The sequence below is a fragment of the Peromyscus maniculatus genome, chromosome 1, assembly GCF_049852395.1.
Source record: "Peromyscus maniculatus bairdii isolate BWxNUB_F1_BW_parent chromosome 1, HU_Pman_BW_mat_3.1, whole genome shotgun sequence".
Lineage (NCBI taxonomy): Eukaryota > Metazoa > Chordata > Mammalia > Rodentia > Cricetidae > Peromyscus > Peromyscus maniculatus.
The window spans coordinates 180352667-180372294 of NC_134852.1; the positions used below are offsets into that span (position 1 = coordinate 180352667).

The 19628-nt window shown below is 40.9% G+C and overlaps 1 protein-coding gene across 6 annotated transcripts in view; it reads right to left on the reverse strand.

Annotated features, from left to right (window-relative positions):
- Window positions 1-19628, reverse strand: part of Glis3 (GLIS family zinc finger 3) — a 447159-nt gene that overhangs the window by 97665 nt on the left and 329866 nt on the right. For all 6 annotated transcript variants that reach the window (XM_076561823.1, XM_006987450.4, XM_076561816.1 and 3 more), the window contains 2 exons: window positions 6171-6332; window positions 2193-2303 (listed from right to left, as the gene is read on the reverse strand). In XM_076561823.1, coding sequence (XP_076417938.1) covers window positions 2193-2303; window positions 6171-6332 — 273 coding nt within the window. The remainder of the gene's footprint in view (window positions 1-2192; window positions 2304-6170; window positions 6333-19628) is intronic.

The following is a 19628-nucleotide window of genomic DNA, read 5'->3' on the forward strand; positions in this document are numbered from 1 at the left end:
GCTGCAATGGCTGACATGAGACCATCAGACTGTCTGAAAGCCCACCTTTCTTACCGAGACTGCCAGCCGAAGGCTGCGGGGAACCGTCAACACAATCGTATCTTATAGTCTCAAGGTCTCTCTTTCTTTTGCAATTAGTGCTTCGGGAATGTTCACACAATCAAAACTACTCTTCCTTTATATGAGGCCAAAACACACCATTTTTATACAATGAAAGGCATTAACAACATTTGAAAATGCCCTGTGTGTTTCCACACCAGTAAGCATCGTTATTGCTGTCTCCATCGGAGATTAATACTATTTCCTGTCATGACAGAAGGCTCTGTGAAGGTGTGTTCCTCTTATGTCATTAGTAAAACCTCACTGATTAGGGACAACTTGCAGGTAGAGAATGGGCAGACTGAGAATGGAAATTCTCATCTAGAAGATTGGGCTTTTGCAAAATGAATATAATTTATTCCTTTGAATCTGTAAGATACAGACCACGACAAAGCCAACAGACAATGATCCTTCTAAGCAATCCAATCGTGATCACGTGTTATTTTAAGAGGAGCGACTGTTCCTTCAATTTTATGTACATTAAAGAAACTCCCTCTGCTTTTCTAACTTCAAGTAATATCCAAACCATGCCAAGGGATTCTGGATAACCATTTATTGGTATTCCAAAATAAAGAGATTTAAATATATTTCGAGAGGAAAAAAACAATCACAATTGATTTACAAGATTGTAAGAGGTTAAGTAAACCTGTCAAATCCTCACAGCTGAGTGCTTTTCCTTCTCAAAAGGGAGACGTGGTTAAAGTGCTGTCTGTACGTGAGCCCTCGAAAGGCACTCAGGCTAGCACCCCAAGACACAAAAAAATGCAGCATCAAAAAAAAAGAGAGAGGATTTCCCAACACTAAGTATCAAATCCCAAAAAACTATGAAAACAATGCACAATTTTGACTAGAAGCCACAGTGACCCGAAAACCCTTGCCAATAGGGTTCACTGACTTGAAATAACTTAAGTCTTAACATGCCCTTAAATTTGTTATAAAGTCCCCTTAAATAAATCAGGTAACCCGACTTAGTATAAATGTAGCACTAAAAGAGCCAAGTTAATGCAATGTGCTTCTGCCATGGACAGAAGGTCCTACTATGTTCAAACATGTAAAAGCTTGGGTGCTGGAGTCAATGGATGAGGTGCTTGGGGTGAGAGCATGAGGCCCAGTGTTCAGGCTGAGGAATAAACCACGTGTGGCAGCACGTGGTAGCCTGTGCCTGTGTACTGATAAGCCACCTGTGGAGCATGCGTGTGTGTATGTGTGTGGGGGCATGTGCATGGGAATTGATAAGCCACCTGTGGTGGCATGTGCTTGTGTATTCACTACTTGAGAGGAGGACATAAAAGCAAGTGGACAGGTCCTGAGGATCAATACCCAAAGCTGGACTTCTGGCCTCTTCCCACAGGTGCATACACATGTGCACCCACCTCCACATAAATAAGATTATGAACCCACACCCACCACACAGCCCATAAAAACTCAGTGATGAAATGACTTGGGAGATAGTAAATCCCCTGTCTCAGAAGGTTTAGAAGGCTGGCCAGCCAGTCACAGGCTGTGTAAAGTTCATAGAGCAAAGCAGACAGGCAACATGGATGACCTCTGACATTTATTCCAAATAGTAACATCATAGTATCTGCAGATTTTGAAATCTGCACGAATCCCTCACTGATGTCAAGGTCATTTAGGTTCAGTACTTTGTTCTCTCCCTCCCTGATTTCATATATAGTGCCCATCAAGTATCTTCCCTCAAGCCAACCATGGGGAATGCTCTCTGCAAATCGTAGAAAATCACCCAAGTTCTTCATTAGAGTGGAAATTACTTGGGCTAGCTGGTACTTTTACGAATAAACATTTCTCCAGAAAGAGCTTCTAGAAATTTCCATAAAAGCTTTTTGTTATTAACATTTCCTGGGGTTGGTGGCTGGCATTAATTTTCTCTGCGAGCTTCCCCAGAAATTTTTATGTGACTGTACTAGCTGTGCCAACTACAGCCTTGCTGAGGCCTCAGGGAAGACGTCTCTCCTCAGTATCAAGCCTAGGACATCTTCAAAGTCGAGGGATTCCAAGGCTCCGCAAAAACTCTATGACTGCAAGAGTAATTCAAACATGCCTTTCCCGGCTGGAAAATTCTATTTGAATTTTACCTTTTTCCTTGCTTGTTGCTCTTTGGAAGAATGCGCCTTCACATGCTTTCTTAGGGAGCTTGGGTCTGTGTAGCGTTTTGCACATCCTGGAATTTGACAAGCATAAGGTTTCTGAACGAGAAAGAGAGAAAGAGCGAGCTGTGGTTAAATCACAAAGGTAACAGGGTCATGCTTTATTCAGACTGCTCAGAGCATGAACTGCTACCAAATGACAGATGTCAAGTGCAGGGTAATACTCATGCATTTTAATTAGAACACCCAGGAATTCTGCATCATGGTGATGAGAAGTGTAAACTTTCAAAATGCCCCACAGAGGTGCCCTATCCTTGATTTTAAGAAATTACCTTGCATTGCAGTGTAACCATAAAATCTCTTGTGGAAATTTAATGTGGAAGTTATACTTACATACTTACAGTTATCTCCCTGAGAAAATCTTTGGTACTGTCAGAAACAGTAAACAGATTCTTTAAGGATTCAGGTAAAGAAGCTGTAGAAAAGTCCAGAAAAGACTGGGTATGGTTCAGAGGGGACCTGATTCAGAAAGAAGGAAAGAATTAAGAAGGAAAAATTAGTATAAAGTGAGCAAGAAATAGTAGGTCTCAAACAACAGACATATGAAAACTCAGCCAGAAGAACAGTAATATTATTAGTCACAGAGAAGTCAAGGCTGAGTGACATGAATGAGCCCTTAGTAGATGGACAAGGGTGCAAATGTGCCCTTTGCAATTTCCTGTGCAGCAGAGAGATAGAAAGTACATGCAAATGTGAGGGGTGTCCCCAAGCACTTGGCACCTAAGGTAGAAATGAATGCATGCCTTGGGTGGGAGGGTAAGAACAACTCAAATGCATTCTGATGTCAGCATTGCATCATCACTATCATCAAGGGTTTGGAGACAATGACTTTCCTGCAAGCTAAACCAAAATCTGCTGACTATTCCAGTAACTTAAAAAAAAAAAAAACAAAAAAAAAGAAAGAAAAAAAAAAACAGGAGTAATTGTGTAGACAAGATGAATTTATCATCTCCTTGGGAAATGAGACCGGGGCCTGTATGGTGCAATAGGAGAAAGATCTGAAATCTCCTAATGGTAGGATTCCTCCTTACTCTGCCATGATCTTGTTCTCATGTGTGTATCATTTTCTGAGTAAACATGTGGACTTTCTTACTGGCTTGCTGGGAGCAATATTTAGAACTCAGTGACATTTTGCCATTCTTTTCATCCCAAGAACAAGATAGAATCATGGGCTATCATTTCATTTGAAATGTCTGATTTGAATATTGGATATGATTCCTCACTGATTGATCTTGACTTATTTTTGATTGATTAATTGAATAACCCAAGATTATGCTTCTAAAATGTGCTGGGCACTGTATTAAATTCTATGAAACTCTAACAATATGATGGATGAACCAAGCCCTTACCTGACTTGTTTTTTAAGTGAGCAATTATTGGCTAAAAAAGAGGCTTCCCTGGGGGAACAGAGATTTTGCCTTAATCTGGGCATCTTTTCTGAGTTCATCCAGCCTTCCTGAACTATTCTTCCCTACTCTGCCTTCACCTCAGAGGAGCAAGTAGCCAGTATCCATCCTTAAGAGTAGTTTCAGCATGAGCACACACACTTGAGAATTCGAGCATGAGAGGATACTTCATGGAAAAAGCTTTATCACACTGGTGTGCTCTAGAAATCTAAGACACTGTACATCAGGTTGGGGATGCCATTTGACATTTGATTTAAAATACTCCTTAGAGAACGCTTAATACACACCATTCCTCCCAACTGGCCTTGACGCTTCCCATGTGGATGCCTCTTGAGGGCAGGATGCCCAATCAGCTGTCAGGCTCCCCTGTGGACAGCAGTACTATCCCGTTATTTTATCTGATTACCCAAGCTTTAAATGGCATGCTATACTCCATCAAAAGAGGCACTTCATTCTTTTCTGCCTGTCCTGAGTAATTACTTCTCTTATTTCGATTTAAGATGTTAATAGAGAAATGTATTAATAAAAATTTTCAGGGTTATTATAATGAACTCAATATTCTTTGTGGGGAAAACCATTTTCCTGAGTAAAGAATTTGTTTAGTTAAAAAAGATACCTTAATGGAAAGGAACATAAATTTAAGTTATAAATTCCTCAAACAGCTACAGTTTACTTTGGAAATCAAGCACTTAATTTCTATATGCTCTTAAGGGTTTACCAATTTTTTAAAAGAAGTAAACGTTTTAATAGGAGATAGTTTGGATCTTAAGGAAAAATGATAATTTTAACAGATGTAATAAAGAAAAATCTCCTTTAACAAGATAAAAATGACTAACTTTTAAGAGATGTTGCACTGAATTCAAATCATAAAATCATTTTCTTAGGCAGTTTTATTTAAAAGTTTTAAAAGGGCTATACATTTTAATGATGAAATTATTTTATAAAATGCTGTATGTGATTAGCTAAAACTAGTGCCAACAAAGGGTACTGTTGAAAAACAAGACATTTCCTCAAGGATGGCTTTGAAACTACAGAGAACTGGTTAAGTGGAAAAATTCTCAAGACCATCTTATTTTATGAATGGTCACACTTCCATGATAAGGTTTAATGACAAACTGGAAAATATACTGAATTAGACTAAGACCATTTCAGATACTACAAAATAGGACATTTAACATAATTTATTCAAATGTTTGTACATTGAAAAATGTGAGCACTTTTCCTATATTTATGTATTATTCTATTCCATTGGTCCTGAACAAATCAATGAATTCAATTTGGCTAAAAGCGGTAAAAGTTTATCCTGTGCCCATATTGTGTTAACTATGTTTGAGGTATTTACCAGATAAACCATCACATCTATGCATATTAGGAGATAATTCTGTTTAGAAAGGTTATATGACATACATAGCTAAAATGACTTCTACAAATATGACTAATGGAGACTAATATAAAATGTAATAAATATGTCAACTATAACATCAAAAGAATCTTAAATATGTATGAGAAGGTGTGTAGAAATAACAGTATCTTTTCAAAATTCAGGCTCTGGTGTAGTTTAATAATAGACATCAGAATGTTAACACTGAGAAAGTACTGTCATGAATACATTATTTGCAGGAACGTGGGATAAGAGATCTGTGATGTGTATAATACATTTATCCCAACGGCTTTGTCAAGTGAAGCGAAATTACACAGCCTCTACCTGGCCTCCTGTAAAGAAAATGGCATCAAAGCTGGAGAATGCAAAGGAGCGTTATCTACATAATGGGGAAATAAAAGACAAAAGTTACACAGAAACAGCATTTGCAAGGAGCAAAATGGAGCAGCATTAAGGGAGTTAAGGGTGTGAAAATAAAAACGCAATTGTTCTCATAAGGTTGATAAAAAAGGATGTGTGGCTGCTAACACAGAAAAAGCATGCATGAAATGAACTCGGGGAAAGATCTGCTCTGTCTTTTTAGATCAATTGCAGGTGAAAACAGCAGATGGTTTTCTAAAGCCGAAGACCGGATTCATGCTCAACACCAGGCTCGCTGAAAACTCAGGTCAAGAGGACAGGAACACAGGGTCAACACATAAGCACTGTATGTCATATTCTTTCCAACTGCCTACACTGTCTATTTTGGTACAGCCTGATACATTGATAATTACTTTAATTATCTCGAGTGGCCATTCTGTGTGCCAACATCTACTGCATGATAGCCCCTGAACTGGGTCTGCTTTCCACAGAGAAGGGACTAAATAACCCTGATCCTAGAAAGATCTAACATGTGGTATAATTCACAAGTACAAAAAATAAAAAAATAAAAAAATAAAAAAATAAAAAAGCAGCAGCCACACAGGGCACCCTGTGGGCACTTCCCTGTGTCCCGCTGTGCTTGGCACTGCCCCTGTGACCTGCAGACCAGACAGCAAACACCTACACCATCCGACCATCAGGGGGCCCTTTGGCACACACAGCTGAGGCCGGAAGGTGGGAAGCCCCCGCCATCCTTACAGTGTCAAGATGTGTCCTCTGGTGCTTGGCGCGGTCACTGGAGTTGCTGAAGGCCTTCTGGCAGCCCGGGTGCTGGCACAGGTATGGCTTCTCGCCCGTGTGGCTCCGCAAGTGAATCTTGAGGTTCTCAAGTCTTGAAAAGGCCTTCTTGCAGCCTTCAAACTATAAAAAGGAAACAAGTTTGGGTTATTGAGAAGGACCCCCCAAATGCCCGAGATGACGGAGGAAAAACAACCATTAGTTTGTACTTAGCTAACAGCAGGATGAATTTAAATCCAAACAGTAGCAAATCCTGCTTCTAAAAATACCCGTGTGTTTATGTGAATTGCATCTTTTCCACTGTATATACATGCCATGTTCCATACCAGATTTTGGTCCCAAACTGATTTCTGTGATTACTTATGTCAGAGAAAATTCACTGTGAGCCATCTGGCTCAATCAATAGAAACATAGTAATGTATATTTTAAAGATTTATTTAAAAAATTAACACACTTTCCTATTTTCAAATTAGTCTACATTGAAGGAACTTGAAAGGAAGAAACTTTCAACAACTACTGAAACAAACAAGAGAAACCAGAGTGATATATGACAGAAAAAGAAGACAGGGAAGGTCTAAGAATACAGGATGAGGAAAGCAGGTATCCACTAGATCAAGTCAGTCAGACAGATCCTTGACTATTTGTCCAAGTTTTTCAATGTTCACATGAGTGATCAATGGTAGCATGTAGAGTGAAGACAAGCTGAGTAAGTTTTCAAAATACCTTTTAAAGGGAACTAGGAGAAAAGGATTCACTTAGTGCTAAATCATTCCAAATAAAGCAACCATTTAATATTATTGTTGTTGCTGCTGTTATTATTATTATTATTATTTTAGAAATTTCACTACCTAAATATGAATAAGAGAAAGATAAAACATTGGTGATTTTTAAATGTAAGCTTGTAGTTTGTTTATAACATATATGGAGAGTAGCTTTAATTTAATATATCGTCTGTGGGTAAATTATTATAGGGTCACAATGATGTTAACATTTAACATGACAGGAAGGAAATATGTTGGGGAAAACCCTGCAGGCAAAGGATAAAGGTGAAGTGAAGACACCTTTGGTGCAAAGCCCTAGAAAAATTTATGTGAATTTAACACATTTAAATCCACTACAGTTGTCATTATTAAGTCAAGTTAGGGATATGGGAAACAAAACATGGTGTGTTTAGAGTGATTAAGATAGCTGAGGGTTTTTTTTTTTAATTTTTTACTTTTAGAGAAATGAAGGGGGAACAGAGAGACAGACATGGAAACAAGTAAGGCGGGTAAGAGGAGGACTGTTCTCATTCAAAATTAGTCGATATGACTTAGATGTCCTACACAGACCTCATAAGCCGCCTTGGTTCCCTCGCTGACTACAACAGATGGTGGAGAAGACTGGTTGTGAAGGTTTCGGTGGCTGGAAGTCTCATCCTTAAGTAAAGGATGAAGGAAGCAGAAAGAACAGTCGACTATGTCACATCTCCATCTATTTAAGCTGATCGCATTCTGCAGGCTGGAGTATTTTAAGAAATTTATGAAAGTTGCACTTATTTTTGATTGAGAGTTATACATGTCTCACAGACATATGTTGGTTTATTTCAATTTTGATATTTTGCTTAAAATAATTTTCGGTGTTTTCCTGATTTCTATTTCACATAAAAAATAAATTTAGCCTGAACAAAGAACGCTGACAGAGCTGACGGCGTTTTCACAGCCAAGGGCATAGAATGCCACACTGCGGGGGGAGGGGAGACGGCTGCGATTTATGGGGCCTTAGTTCTGCAAATTTTCAAATGCATCTCAAGTTCAGGGATCAAAGGGTTCTAATTTAACTCCTAATTCATAGCTAAAAGGTCTCTGCCAAGCAAATGTCTGCTTTTAAGGTTCACTCTGAATGAAGAATCAGAGCAAAGTCCTGGAGCCCAGTTTATTTTGCTTGGAATGACCTGGTTGAGCACACTTCGGTCTGAAATGAACTTGAGGTTTTGGCCATGCTGAGCCTGTAGCCTCTTTCTTAGCAAGGCTCTTTCTTAGGGCAGATGTCATTCTGGGGCCAGTTCCAGTGGTACATACCCAGAATTGGGTGGGACTCAATCTCTCGTTCCTTTTACAGTCACCCCAAATCTTACAGAGGAAGCTGCATTGTTTTGGCCCCAATGTGAGAATGGAGAACAAGTGATAGCTTGGATAACAAGGTTTCTATAAATACCAGACACATAAGACACTTCGTCCACCTCTCCTGCAGAATGAGAAACCCAGCCGTGTGCTTGGATGGTTCAGCCTGCCCATGTGATGACATGTAAGGCAGATGAAGCTAGCAATTCCTCATCCTTTCTATTTAATGTCCATTTAAATGTCTGCTTAGAATTAGAATTGAACCGGTTGCTATTATTTACACAACCAATACTCAAAAAACGAAAGGTCTGGCATTCCAAGTTCCAGTGAGGAAGAGAATACCCTGACCACATGAAGTAGCAATGCTGAAGGACAGCATGGGCATCCAGATAGGACAGGAGAGCAAGAAGATAATCGGTAAGATAATGGAACTCTAGATGATGTCAGATGTTTCTGCCACGGCAAGAGTGGCCGGTGGACAGAGAGAAGTGTGGTAGTATCTTCAGGGGAAACAAAGACAGAGAGCATGACCTCACTGAACTGTATGAGTGAAGGCAGGCGGTCCTTAGAAAGCAGTAGCTCCTAATAGACATCAACCACTCACTCTTGCTGAAAAAAGTCACTTGAAGAATCTATGGACCCAGGTCCTCAAGGCCTGGCAGATGCTTGGTGGAGGGCCTAAGGCCAAATGGCTCAGAGTCTCCTGAATGGACTTGTTGGGATTCTGTAAGAGGAAAGAGGGCCACTGCTTCTCTAATGGCATCTGGATGGAGCGTGAAAGCGAACAATTTTATAATGAAGTGTTATCATTCATTATGGGAATAACCTTGCAATTCAGCTTGAGAATTTCCTCTCCCTGAGGCAGTTTCACCCCTACACTCACAAGTTCAGTTAAAGGAAAATGCTTTAAAAATAAGCTAACATTTAGGCAGACTTACAAAAAAATAAATTAATAAAAAAAATCACAAATGGCTAAAACTGCATTCTTGGAGAGTCTGGGCAGATGGATGCCTTTTAATCCTCTTAAGACTTCTTTCATGACTTTCACACAGCTATTGAAGGTGTTGAACCTTGTAGACAAACACCTGAATAGAGGGAAGTCATGAATTAGGAATATTTCCTAGGTTTAATATACATGTTTTATCAGTGTGGTTCTCACAGTTCAAGATACCCAGAGAGCTAAGATACACACTACCAACTGTTGATCTTTAGTCCTGCTGTGGTTCAAAGCTTCATCTCAGGTCCCTTCTTCCCTGGATTGACTCTGAAGCCATGAATCTGAAGGCTAGTAACCCAGAATTGAATCACAAGTCCTGATTTGTCCTTAACTCAAAAACAGATATAATACAGGAAGATGAGGGGAAAGCAAACCACAATCCAACAGGAGACTTCAAAAGGGAAGAGAAAGGAATAAAGTAAGATTTTAAGAAAGAGGAAAAAAACCACACAGAGCAATAATGGGGTTGGGACAGTAGACATGGGATATGGTATTCACTTAGTATTTAGTCCATGCTAAGTCTTTTCTCCTTGCTATTCATTTGATCTAAATCGTATCTGCTCTCTGAATAAGCCCTATGAACATGTTTCACTGTCTGCTGCTAGGAGGCAAAAAAATGGATAAAACTCAATGTTTATTCATGCAAAGATGACAGAAGCAAAGACAGTATGTATGCCGGGCAGGTGACACACTAGTAGACCCTGAGCAATGGTACTCAGAGCCATGAGGACAAGGCCAGCACCAGTACCCTCAGGGAACTTGCCAGAAGCGTGGATTCTTTGATCCCACCTCAGAACCCAACTCTAGGGGTAGGACCTGTGTTCATAAGTGGGAACCAATCCTCTAGGAGATACCCTGTATGCTGTGATCATCATCCACCTCCTTAGGCAAATCCCACGACAGAGGGAACGTGCTTCAGAACTCACCATTTCCACTTCAGCCTGTCATCTGAACTTGTCTAGCAGCAGCTATGCTATGACTTCAAAGAATCATCACTGCAGGGTAGTGGGGGTGGGGGACGGGACGGGACAGTCATCATTCACAAAGCAACTGAGACAAAACTCCCACGATGCCAATCTCTCACTAGAGAGTCTTTAAACTCACAACTTTCAAACATGCCACCAGGCAGATGTCTGGTCCTAAACTAGGAGTGCCCACCAGCTTTCACCATGGTCTTCTGGCCAGTAAGCCCTCCAGCCCCCACTGCAACTGCCCATTACAGTCTTCCGTGGAGAGAAAGCACTGGGAGGGGCCACGTTTCCTATTTGCACATTTCAATGGAACTGTAGGCATGCAGGAGAACGGTGCATCAAACTCTCAGAGACAGAACTGTAAATCTCATGGGCCTTGAAAACACTTCATGGCATAAAGCCTCACTTTCAGAAAAATCTCTTCAATGCTGGTTTTAAGTAACAAACTTTAATCAGACATTTTCAAGTTCCCTCAAACCGACAGAACCTTCGCTTGCATCACTTGGCTAATTTAGAAAATTATTTCATATTTAAAGAATCAGACTGGACTGCAATCATCATCAATATATATTGGCTTGATTACGGATTGTTGACATTCAGTAACATTCAGATGACCTTTGAAATACTACTTTCTCTTTCTATTAGAAGCTTTTGTGTAAGGTGCTAGAAATGAAAGGCTCATTAGACACCATTAAGATGGGATTTATTCCATATGTGTAACCAATAATCAAGTTGAATATTATCCCCTCCTCTAATCAGCTACTTGGAGTGCCAAGAAGGACACATTGGTATTGAGAGCAGTAATAAAAGCAAACCTTCTTGATCAGGTTTCTATACCATTGCTAATAACAACAAAACCCAAACAGAAAGGAGTCTCTGATGCTGGACATGCTTTTTAAAAATATACATTTGATTTCAATTAAGGCTTGGTGTTTCTGACCCTTGGAGGTATGTGCTTTTACAATTCCACCAGTCAAGACCAATTAATCCCATTAGTGTTGGCTGCCACCATGATATGCAGTAAGAACTGGCCGATGAATTAGGTGCTAATTTGTATCTTAACATACCACGAGAGACAATAGAGATGAGAGGCTTCCAAGAAAAAGTCAGCAAACATTTCTGATGCCCTGACTACAGTCCAGGTGACTTTCACAGTAGGTCTAAGAGGTCAAGTCCCTTGAGCTTAAGTGCTTGCCTTCAAAGGGTGTACGATTTCTTCTGTGACTCTGAAAGCAAGGGCCGAGGGACTTGAAGAGGTCCAGTTTCCACAGCTGAGAAGCAGCAATATACTCAGCTGACATTTGCTTGAGAGTTTCCTTCCAGAGAAGCTCCTCCATGTTAAGCAGATGTGAGTCACATGGAGGACTTGAGATGTACATTTCAATGCCTTTGTTTTCCAAAAGAAGAGTGAGCCCCTGTGTTTCCGTCTCCCAGGTAACGCCAAAAGATCAATGCTCAGAGATTGTATTTGGAGATGCAAAGTTCTGGGATCCTTCATGAAAGTGTAGAGTTTGGTGGGATATAGAAAAGGAGACACAGATATTAGAACTAAAGAAAAGAATAAAAGAATAAAGACAATGGCTTGGCTTCAATGAGCCAAAAAAGACTCATCTTCTTCCTTAGGATACAGAAGAGTACAACTGAATCTTCAATAACAAAAAAGGTTGAAGAGAAAAGTCAGTCAAAAGGAAGAGAAGGATGAAGATTCAAACAGAAAGAATGAAGAAGTCCATTGGGGCCAGCAAGTTTGATCTCCCTCCCGTGACTCTCCACTTGGAAATACTCTCACTTTGTGTCATTCCACTGGGTTTGTGTTTCTAGTGAATTCTAAATAGCACAGGATGTTGCAGCGAGCCTTAGTATTCACCACATCAGTCTACAGACAGTGTTAACAGAGACCATGTCTAGTTCGCCAAGCAACACTTAGTTCCTCTGCTCCAGAGAGTGAATGTCTAAAGGAAGACAGGACATGGTCTGCATCTTCTTACTCGTGTTTACAGCTCAGTCACCCTTTGTCCCCAGCATTGTACCCAGAGGTGCCTGTGTTCCCTTCAGTTGCTAAAAGGGAGTATCTGACTTTGTACAGAGGAACAGTGGCCTCACTGGAAAATTACTGAAAGTCACCATTAAAATTGTCTTTGGTTCAAAGCTACTAAGACTGAGCTTCCAAAGGTTCCTGGCATCTAAAGAGATCTGCTCTTGGCTGTCCACGGCAAAACCCTTTAGGTCTGACTGCTTTTGGGTCTGACTAAGGTCAGCAGAAGGGAAAAGAAGCGATGGCATTTGGCCTCAGTGGGTCCATGATTCAGCGTGTACCACTCACCCAGCCTTCTTAAGTGGCCTATGGTTCTCATTTATCCAGACTTTCTGGAACTATTAAAAAATGTTGCAGAATTAATATAAAACCCATTCAGTAATGTTTTCCGAAACAGCACTAGATTCCAGTCATTGTTTCTTCCTTGTTATTCTGGTGTGCAAAATGAATCTATTAACCAGCTCATAAATTCCTGCCTGGCTTGTTGCACTCCTTGTTTTTGGATTAATAAGAAATCTGTATAAAACAAAGGTAACCCACGTGGGCATGTGTGTAGGACTTTGATTGTTTGAAGGCGATTCAGTACTTTTGACCATTTGGAGCCCTGGGTAACAGCTGCCGTTAGGAGGGTACTCTAACTGAGGCAGCAAAAGACATGAAATGAAGCTAGGAAAATGATTCTTGAGAGGCCATGTGACAATGTAGGGGAAAATATGTTACTTCTGTGCCAACAACTGAACCATGCTGAATTTTTATGGAAATTATCAAGTGTCTGGTTTATAACAATTGAAAGGAACTGGGGTCAAACGGAACCTCATCACAGGCATTATATTCACAGCTACAAAAGGAGTCTGCCACAGTGGAGGAAACATGGCTGTGTAAGATGCATGATGTGGCTCTTTACAGCTACTCACCAAATATAAGCATATATGTGTGTGTGTGTGTGTGTGTGTGTGTGTGTGTGTGTGTGTGTGTGTATTTTTTCATGTTGTATCAATATAATACAATATAATAAAATTACAACTTCAAACCAATTACTGTTTCTTTGACCAAGTAAACAATGAAAACCTGGTTCCGTGGAGGTTCTGTTGTTTCCTGGCACTGACTTTATGCAATCTGTGACTGTTCATAAGAGCATATATTCTCCAGGGACTGACAAGACCACAGTAAATGCACTTTGAATATATGCCAGTATAACGTGTATTTTATGAGTATGTAATTATTTGTGTACAAACTTATTTAAAAGCAATTAAATTATTTAACTTTCTATGTAAGCATTGCCAAGTACCACATAGCTTAGGTGTAATTTTCACCCTTGATGGATGCACATGCAAACACTAATAAACAGCAAAAAAAAAATGTTTATACAACATCCAAGCACCCAGTTTTTCCTTATTTCTATGCAGTCACAGACACCATTATTTGCTTCAAATTCAGTCTCCTGACATTGCATCCGTACATGAGTATGTGATACTTGGTATGCACTGGAGCCTCCATTTTGCCTACTCCCTACATGGTGCATGCAAACACAATGCTTCTATGAACTATAGACAAAACAAACCAATAAAAGCAACAAACACTTTGCCTCTCTATGGTAAAGATGCTTTCAAACTTTAAGATAAAAGTTTAGGGTGACCAATTCATGTGGCCATGCAATCAGTAGTGACCAACTCCCTGCTCCCCAAATGGGCCTGCCCTTACTGGGCCTCCAAATGTCCAGCATTTTCCTAGGCTCTGTGGATGACACAGGAAACATTAGGCTCAATCCCGCCTTGCTTGTGTTCCTGGTATATTCCATGGGATTGGCACACGCCCAGCCAGCTTCCACACGTTCGTGTTATTTTCTGTGTACCAAAGATCAGAAGTGAACAACGGGGATGGATTGTAGGCAATACATTTTCTAGCTTCTCCGGAAGTCTGCCTCAGAGACACATTTGTAACCTTTGGAAGGCAGATAGGGGTTGATGAAATAAGAAAGAAACGAGCAAATCAAAGAAGGTGTAAGAAAGCATGAGCTAGAGAGACTCCAGGTCAAAGAAGGGTCGAGGAGGGATGGAAACGCAGCAGAGAGACCCACATCTTAGCATCAGCATCGTCATGGGGCCCTTTCCCTCTTCCCTGTGCTCCACACCCCTGCCGGCTCTAGTGTGACCCAGCTGCACTCCCCCAATTAAGCCCTAAGTTCCTTTTGCTTCCCGCTTTTCCCTGTGCAGTGCCCTCTGCTGGTAACAGCGTGGAGCCACCTCCTCTGCGAGGCTCTCCTCAGGCTTAACCAGGACACACTGGATCTGTCCCACACATGCCCACCAGACTGCTTGTTCCCCGCAGCACATAGAAGCAGGCTAATTGGACTGTTTGTTTCCCTCACTGGCTGTGAGCTTTATGAGGACAAGGGACCAAGTCTTACTAATCTTTTTATTGCTGGCACTAGGTATGGTGTTTGGCATATACTCAAAGTGATCATACATTATTTGCTAAATAAATGTTAAATGAAATGGAGAGAATGAACACTTGGTAAGAAAGCATATTGATTTCCTAGACTTCCTTGTGTGGTGAACTCATTAGGGCCTTTTAATTAGGGAGAGCTAGTTACCGCTTGCGATGACATCAAACAGTCAACCTCTTAAAAGCTGTAAAATGCATTTATGGGGCTTAAATATGGGATTTTAATGTCCGATAGAACTACTGCAAAATGTATATTCAATTAAACTAATATCTATCCATGTGGCGAAAATACTAATTACAACATATGGTACTATTTGAGTGCATGTGTGTGCTGGATTAGCTCCTTTATTGATGTTCTGAGACATTTTCAGCAATACTGGTAAAGTCAATGGACTATTTTCCTACCACACCCTTTCCCAAATTTGAGCTAAGCATGCACTAACACATTGGAAACATGTTATTATCAATAATTCAAGACACATAAATGTGTGCCTTCCTCATGCATAAAGGAAAAGAAACTGTTTTAAATTGCCCTTTTAAAACTGAGCTAATATGTTCTGCAATATGCCAGGAAACAGCCTCTCACCAGAGTTTCTCATGAAGAAAAATAACTTTAGGACTTTGCCCTGAATTGCCCTGAATCAAGAATCCCCGATGAGCAGGTCCAACAATTTCCCATGATGCCATCCTGCTGTCAACCATCCTACAGCCGGTCTCTCTAAATGGGAGACAGCAGTTCAGACCCTAGGTTGCAGGTCAGAACCACATAATAGCTAGGGACTCTGTGTTCAGAGTCCAGCATTTGTCACAAGGCCTTTATGCCAACTTTCTCATTGGCAGTGGACCTGGCCACCCAGTAATTAATAGTCTTTGGTTGTAATGATGAGACATGTCACTGCTTGCCTTCAGCTTCATTAAGATTTGGCACGCTTGGCTTAACAGCGCTAAGCAATATATTTATTTGCTATGGTGTTTCCCAAAATGATTGCTGAATTCTGTCATCTCTTGACGGAGAAACTGTCTGTGGGTTCAAACAGAATGTATGCTAACATACATTCAGCAATACAAGCCTCTAAGACAAACTGTTTAAGTCAATTTGCTTATCATATAGGCATATAGGTGCAAAATATGTGCATATGTATTTGTGGATGCAGCCACGGCACACTGAAACACTTGCACACATATTCCACACAGACTCTGCAATAGGTGTGTGTGTGTGTGTGTGTGTGTGTGTGTGTGTGTGTGTGCATGCGCATGTGTGTGTTTAAGATCTGTGTTGCAGGGGTGTAGAAGCAAGCAGGAAATTGCCAAGAGAGAAGAGGAAATTCACACACGAAGAGAAGAGAATAATTTACCATAAATTGGCCCACACTGAGTGTATTCCAAAAAACAGAGTGCAATATGCCAAATTTTTAATGGCTCTTGCTATTCCAGATCTGGCCCTGACAAGCTTTGGAAGAGATGCAAGTGGGCAGGAAAGATGGGATTAAAAAATTATGTCTTAAGTCTTTTCCCTTTCAGATGCAGACTCTCCAGCCATGATGGGGGAGGACAGGAGAGGGCGAGCAGCACGGAAGTTTTCCTGACTTTGCTGTTCTATAAAGCCATCGATTCCCATTATGTACAGCTTAAATAGAAATTCCCTCTCTCTTACCAAAAACCACCTACATCTAGTGACTTCAGTGGGAGCAGACATGGAAAGGATGGCCTCGGAAGCCTGCCTTGGTCCTGGTAGCATGACAAAGGGAAGAAACCTCACGGTGATATTCCCTTGCAGTGCCACAGCCCTGAGACTGAGTACCCTTGCAACAATCCGGACCGTCCATGAAAACCACTCAGCTGCCCTGCAGTCTGTGCCCCGATTCCTTCTCATCAAGCCTGAGCTGCTCCGTGCACACCTGACTGGCACGTGACAAACAGAAAATCCTTCCTGGTTCCCACCTGTTGTTCCTCCTCTTTCTGGTTTCTAACGACTCTAGGTCCCCATCCTATCCAAAAGTCTTTCCTTCTTGGTCATAGAAGAAATTGTGGTCACACCCCGTCCCTTCCCTCCATGTGCCTTGATTTATTCATGTGTAAAAATCCAAACAAGGAAACAAAAACCTATCACTAAGTCTGTGCACTCCTTTCATGACCTCTGAGGTATTAAGACAGAGGTATTACTCAATCACTGTTATGCATACAACAAACTTTGAACCCTACAAGTCTGAGGTCAAAGTAAGGACCTCAACCCTCTCATGTATGGCGCTTGAAACAGCTTCCACTTTCTCCCCATAAAACTGACTCCATTTACCATGAGAGTTAAGTGAGACTCGACCCCAGCTTGTCAAGGCTGAGGTGATATGGATCACTTCTGATGCTTTACATTTGCTCAGACTATGCAACTGATCGCTGCATTCAGTGAATGCCACCCCTGTTTCTTATTCTCCAAAAAGGTAAAAAAATTAAAATAAAATCAGTTGCTTTCAAGCTATTTTTCTTTTGCTATTTTATCTCACTGGCAGACTTAACTGTGACCTTTACCCAGTAACCCTGGCAAGAAAGTACTTAACATACAAATTCTCGCCGGGCGTTGGTGGCGCACGCCTTTAACCCCAGCACTCGGGAGGCAGAGCCAGGTGGATCTCTGTGAGTTCGAGGCCAGCCTGGGCTACCAAGTGAGCTCCAGGAAAGGCGCAAAGCTACACAGAGAAACCCTGTCTCGAAAAACCAAAAAAAAAAAAAAAAACCATACAAATTCTCAGTGAATGTTGTATGTTACGACATCATCATCTAGATCTATTATGTACCTAAACTATATAGTATTTATTGTCCTTATTTAATGAGTTAGGGGGTGTATTAGTTAAGTTCTATTGCTGTAATAAAACACCTTGAGCAAAAATAGTTTAGAATGGAGAGTTTATTTTGGCTAATGGTTCTAAAGAGGGTGTCCATAATGGCAGGGAGGTACAGCAGCAAATGGCTGGAGCAGGAAACTGGCTGTCCACACTCCCATCCAAAAGCAGGAAGAAATCAGAGTGAACCGAAAGTGAGGCAAGGCTCTAAACTTTCAAAGCTAGCCTCTACTAAGGAACTTCCTCTAGCAAATCTACAATTCCCAACAGTTCCAGCATCTCCTTCAAATAGTGCTAACATCAGGGGACAAAGGGTTCAAATACATAAGGCTATGGGGACAATTTTCATTTAAACTACTACTGGGGGACTTAGGCTAGCGATGGAGTCAACTTGCCCAAGTCATCCAGCTGGTAGACAGCACAGCACAAAGTAGAATCGTGACCTCTGACTGCATCCTTCCCTCCAAAGGGAATGCAAATTCTGGAGGGGAGGGCCACATAAAAACAATTGTCTTTGGGAACTCCAATAACCAACTCCACTTTTTCATGTTTTTTTTTCTTTACACCATGAAAAATATTAGGAATTTCAATTCACAAGGACTAGCTCTCCTAAATTATGCCAAGCACTCTTACCAAAGTATAAACACAGAGTTAAGCCGTCAGCTACAACTAGAAAGTTCCATGAACCATATGTTCTTGGCATGATCTTGCTTTTAACTAACTATAGTTCTCAAATTTGGGGGAAATATGTGGTGTGCATCTGTGAACCACTCAGAAACACTGGCTGCTAAGAATCAGACGCAAAGTGAGACCTGGGATGAAAAGAATCAACATGACCATTCTAGACGGACTTAAGTTTGCATGTTCAGCCAAATAATGAAAACTTATAGCATGAACATTTACTGCTAAATAAAAATTAACCAATAAATAAAAATAGGTATTGAAATTACTACCGATTCATCCATAGTGGCAAAATTTGACCTTCCTTTTTCAACACATACTGTAGAGAAAACTTTACATAGAGGAAAGAAAGGTGTTTTAAATATTCTCATAGTCTAGTAGGAGCCAAAGACATGTTTGGTGCTCTATACATTTTAATTTAACTGTCAGCTACATCCACCAAGATATTTGCTATAGTACTTCTAATTCCACTTGAGACAAAGCAAGCTTCTTGAAAAGCAAATGCCGTTCCTGTTACAATTTCCATCGTTGGGCACAAGAAGCACATGTGTATAGCATCCTAATCCTCATGGCTATCTACAATTAACATTGGCATAGAGTCCTGCCCCCTACTCCCCCGTCCCGCCCCTGCCAAGTCCCTGTGGGCTCCAGGCCTACCACCTATTCCATGTCTCCTTTCCAAGGCTTCCATAGCACCTCAGAGGACACAGTATAGACCTCAGCAAAGACTTGCCCTACCTTGAGTTCTCACTCCCAGAAAAGCACCCCTGGCAGCTCTTTCTCCCACCCATCTCCCTTTCATTTCAAATCCTTGAGATGCTCACACGCATGAACACTTTGTCTTCCTCTGGACTTCTGAGGCTGGCCACCACCTACCCTATCCAGTCTCCATCAGTGTTCTCCTTGTCTCCTCAATCCATTTACTCAAATATCTACTATGTGACTGCTGAAGCAATTTCAGGAAAATTTAAAAAAAAAAAAAAACAAATCCAATGAGGTTCTCCTCTATGTCAAATTCTCCAAAGTTTTCTTAAAACTAGAGTCTTTAAACCTTGCCATGGTGAATGAGGTCCTGCCTGATACTCCTCGTTTTTTTCTCCAAGAGCACCCACAATGTCCCCTCCTCTCTTGTTCCCCCACCCATACCTTCTCTCAGGTACCATAGCTTTTTCCTTTCTTTACTGGGAAAAATGGTTTCCTCCTATTTGGCTGGTTAAATCCCATGCATCTTTTAGATTTTAGCTGAAATATTCCTTTTATAGGGAAGTGTTCTTTGTTCCCACAGTTAAGTTTAGTCACCCACGTATGTATACTCATAAGATCCTCATGGAACTATCAGCTTGTCTTTTTCATG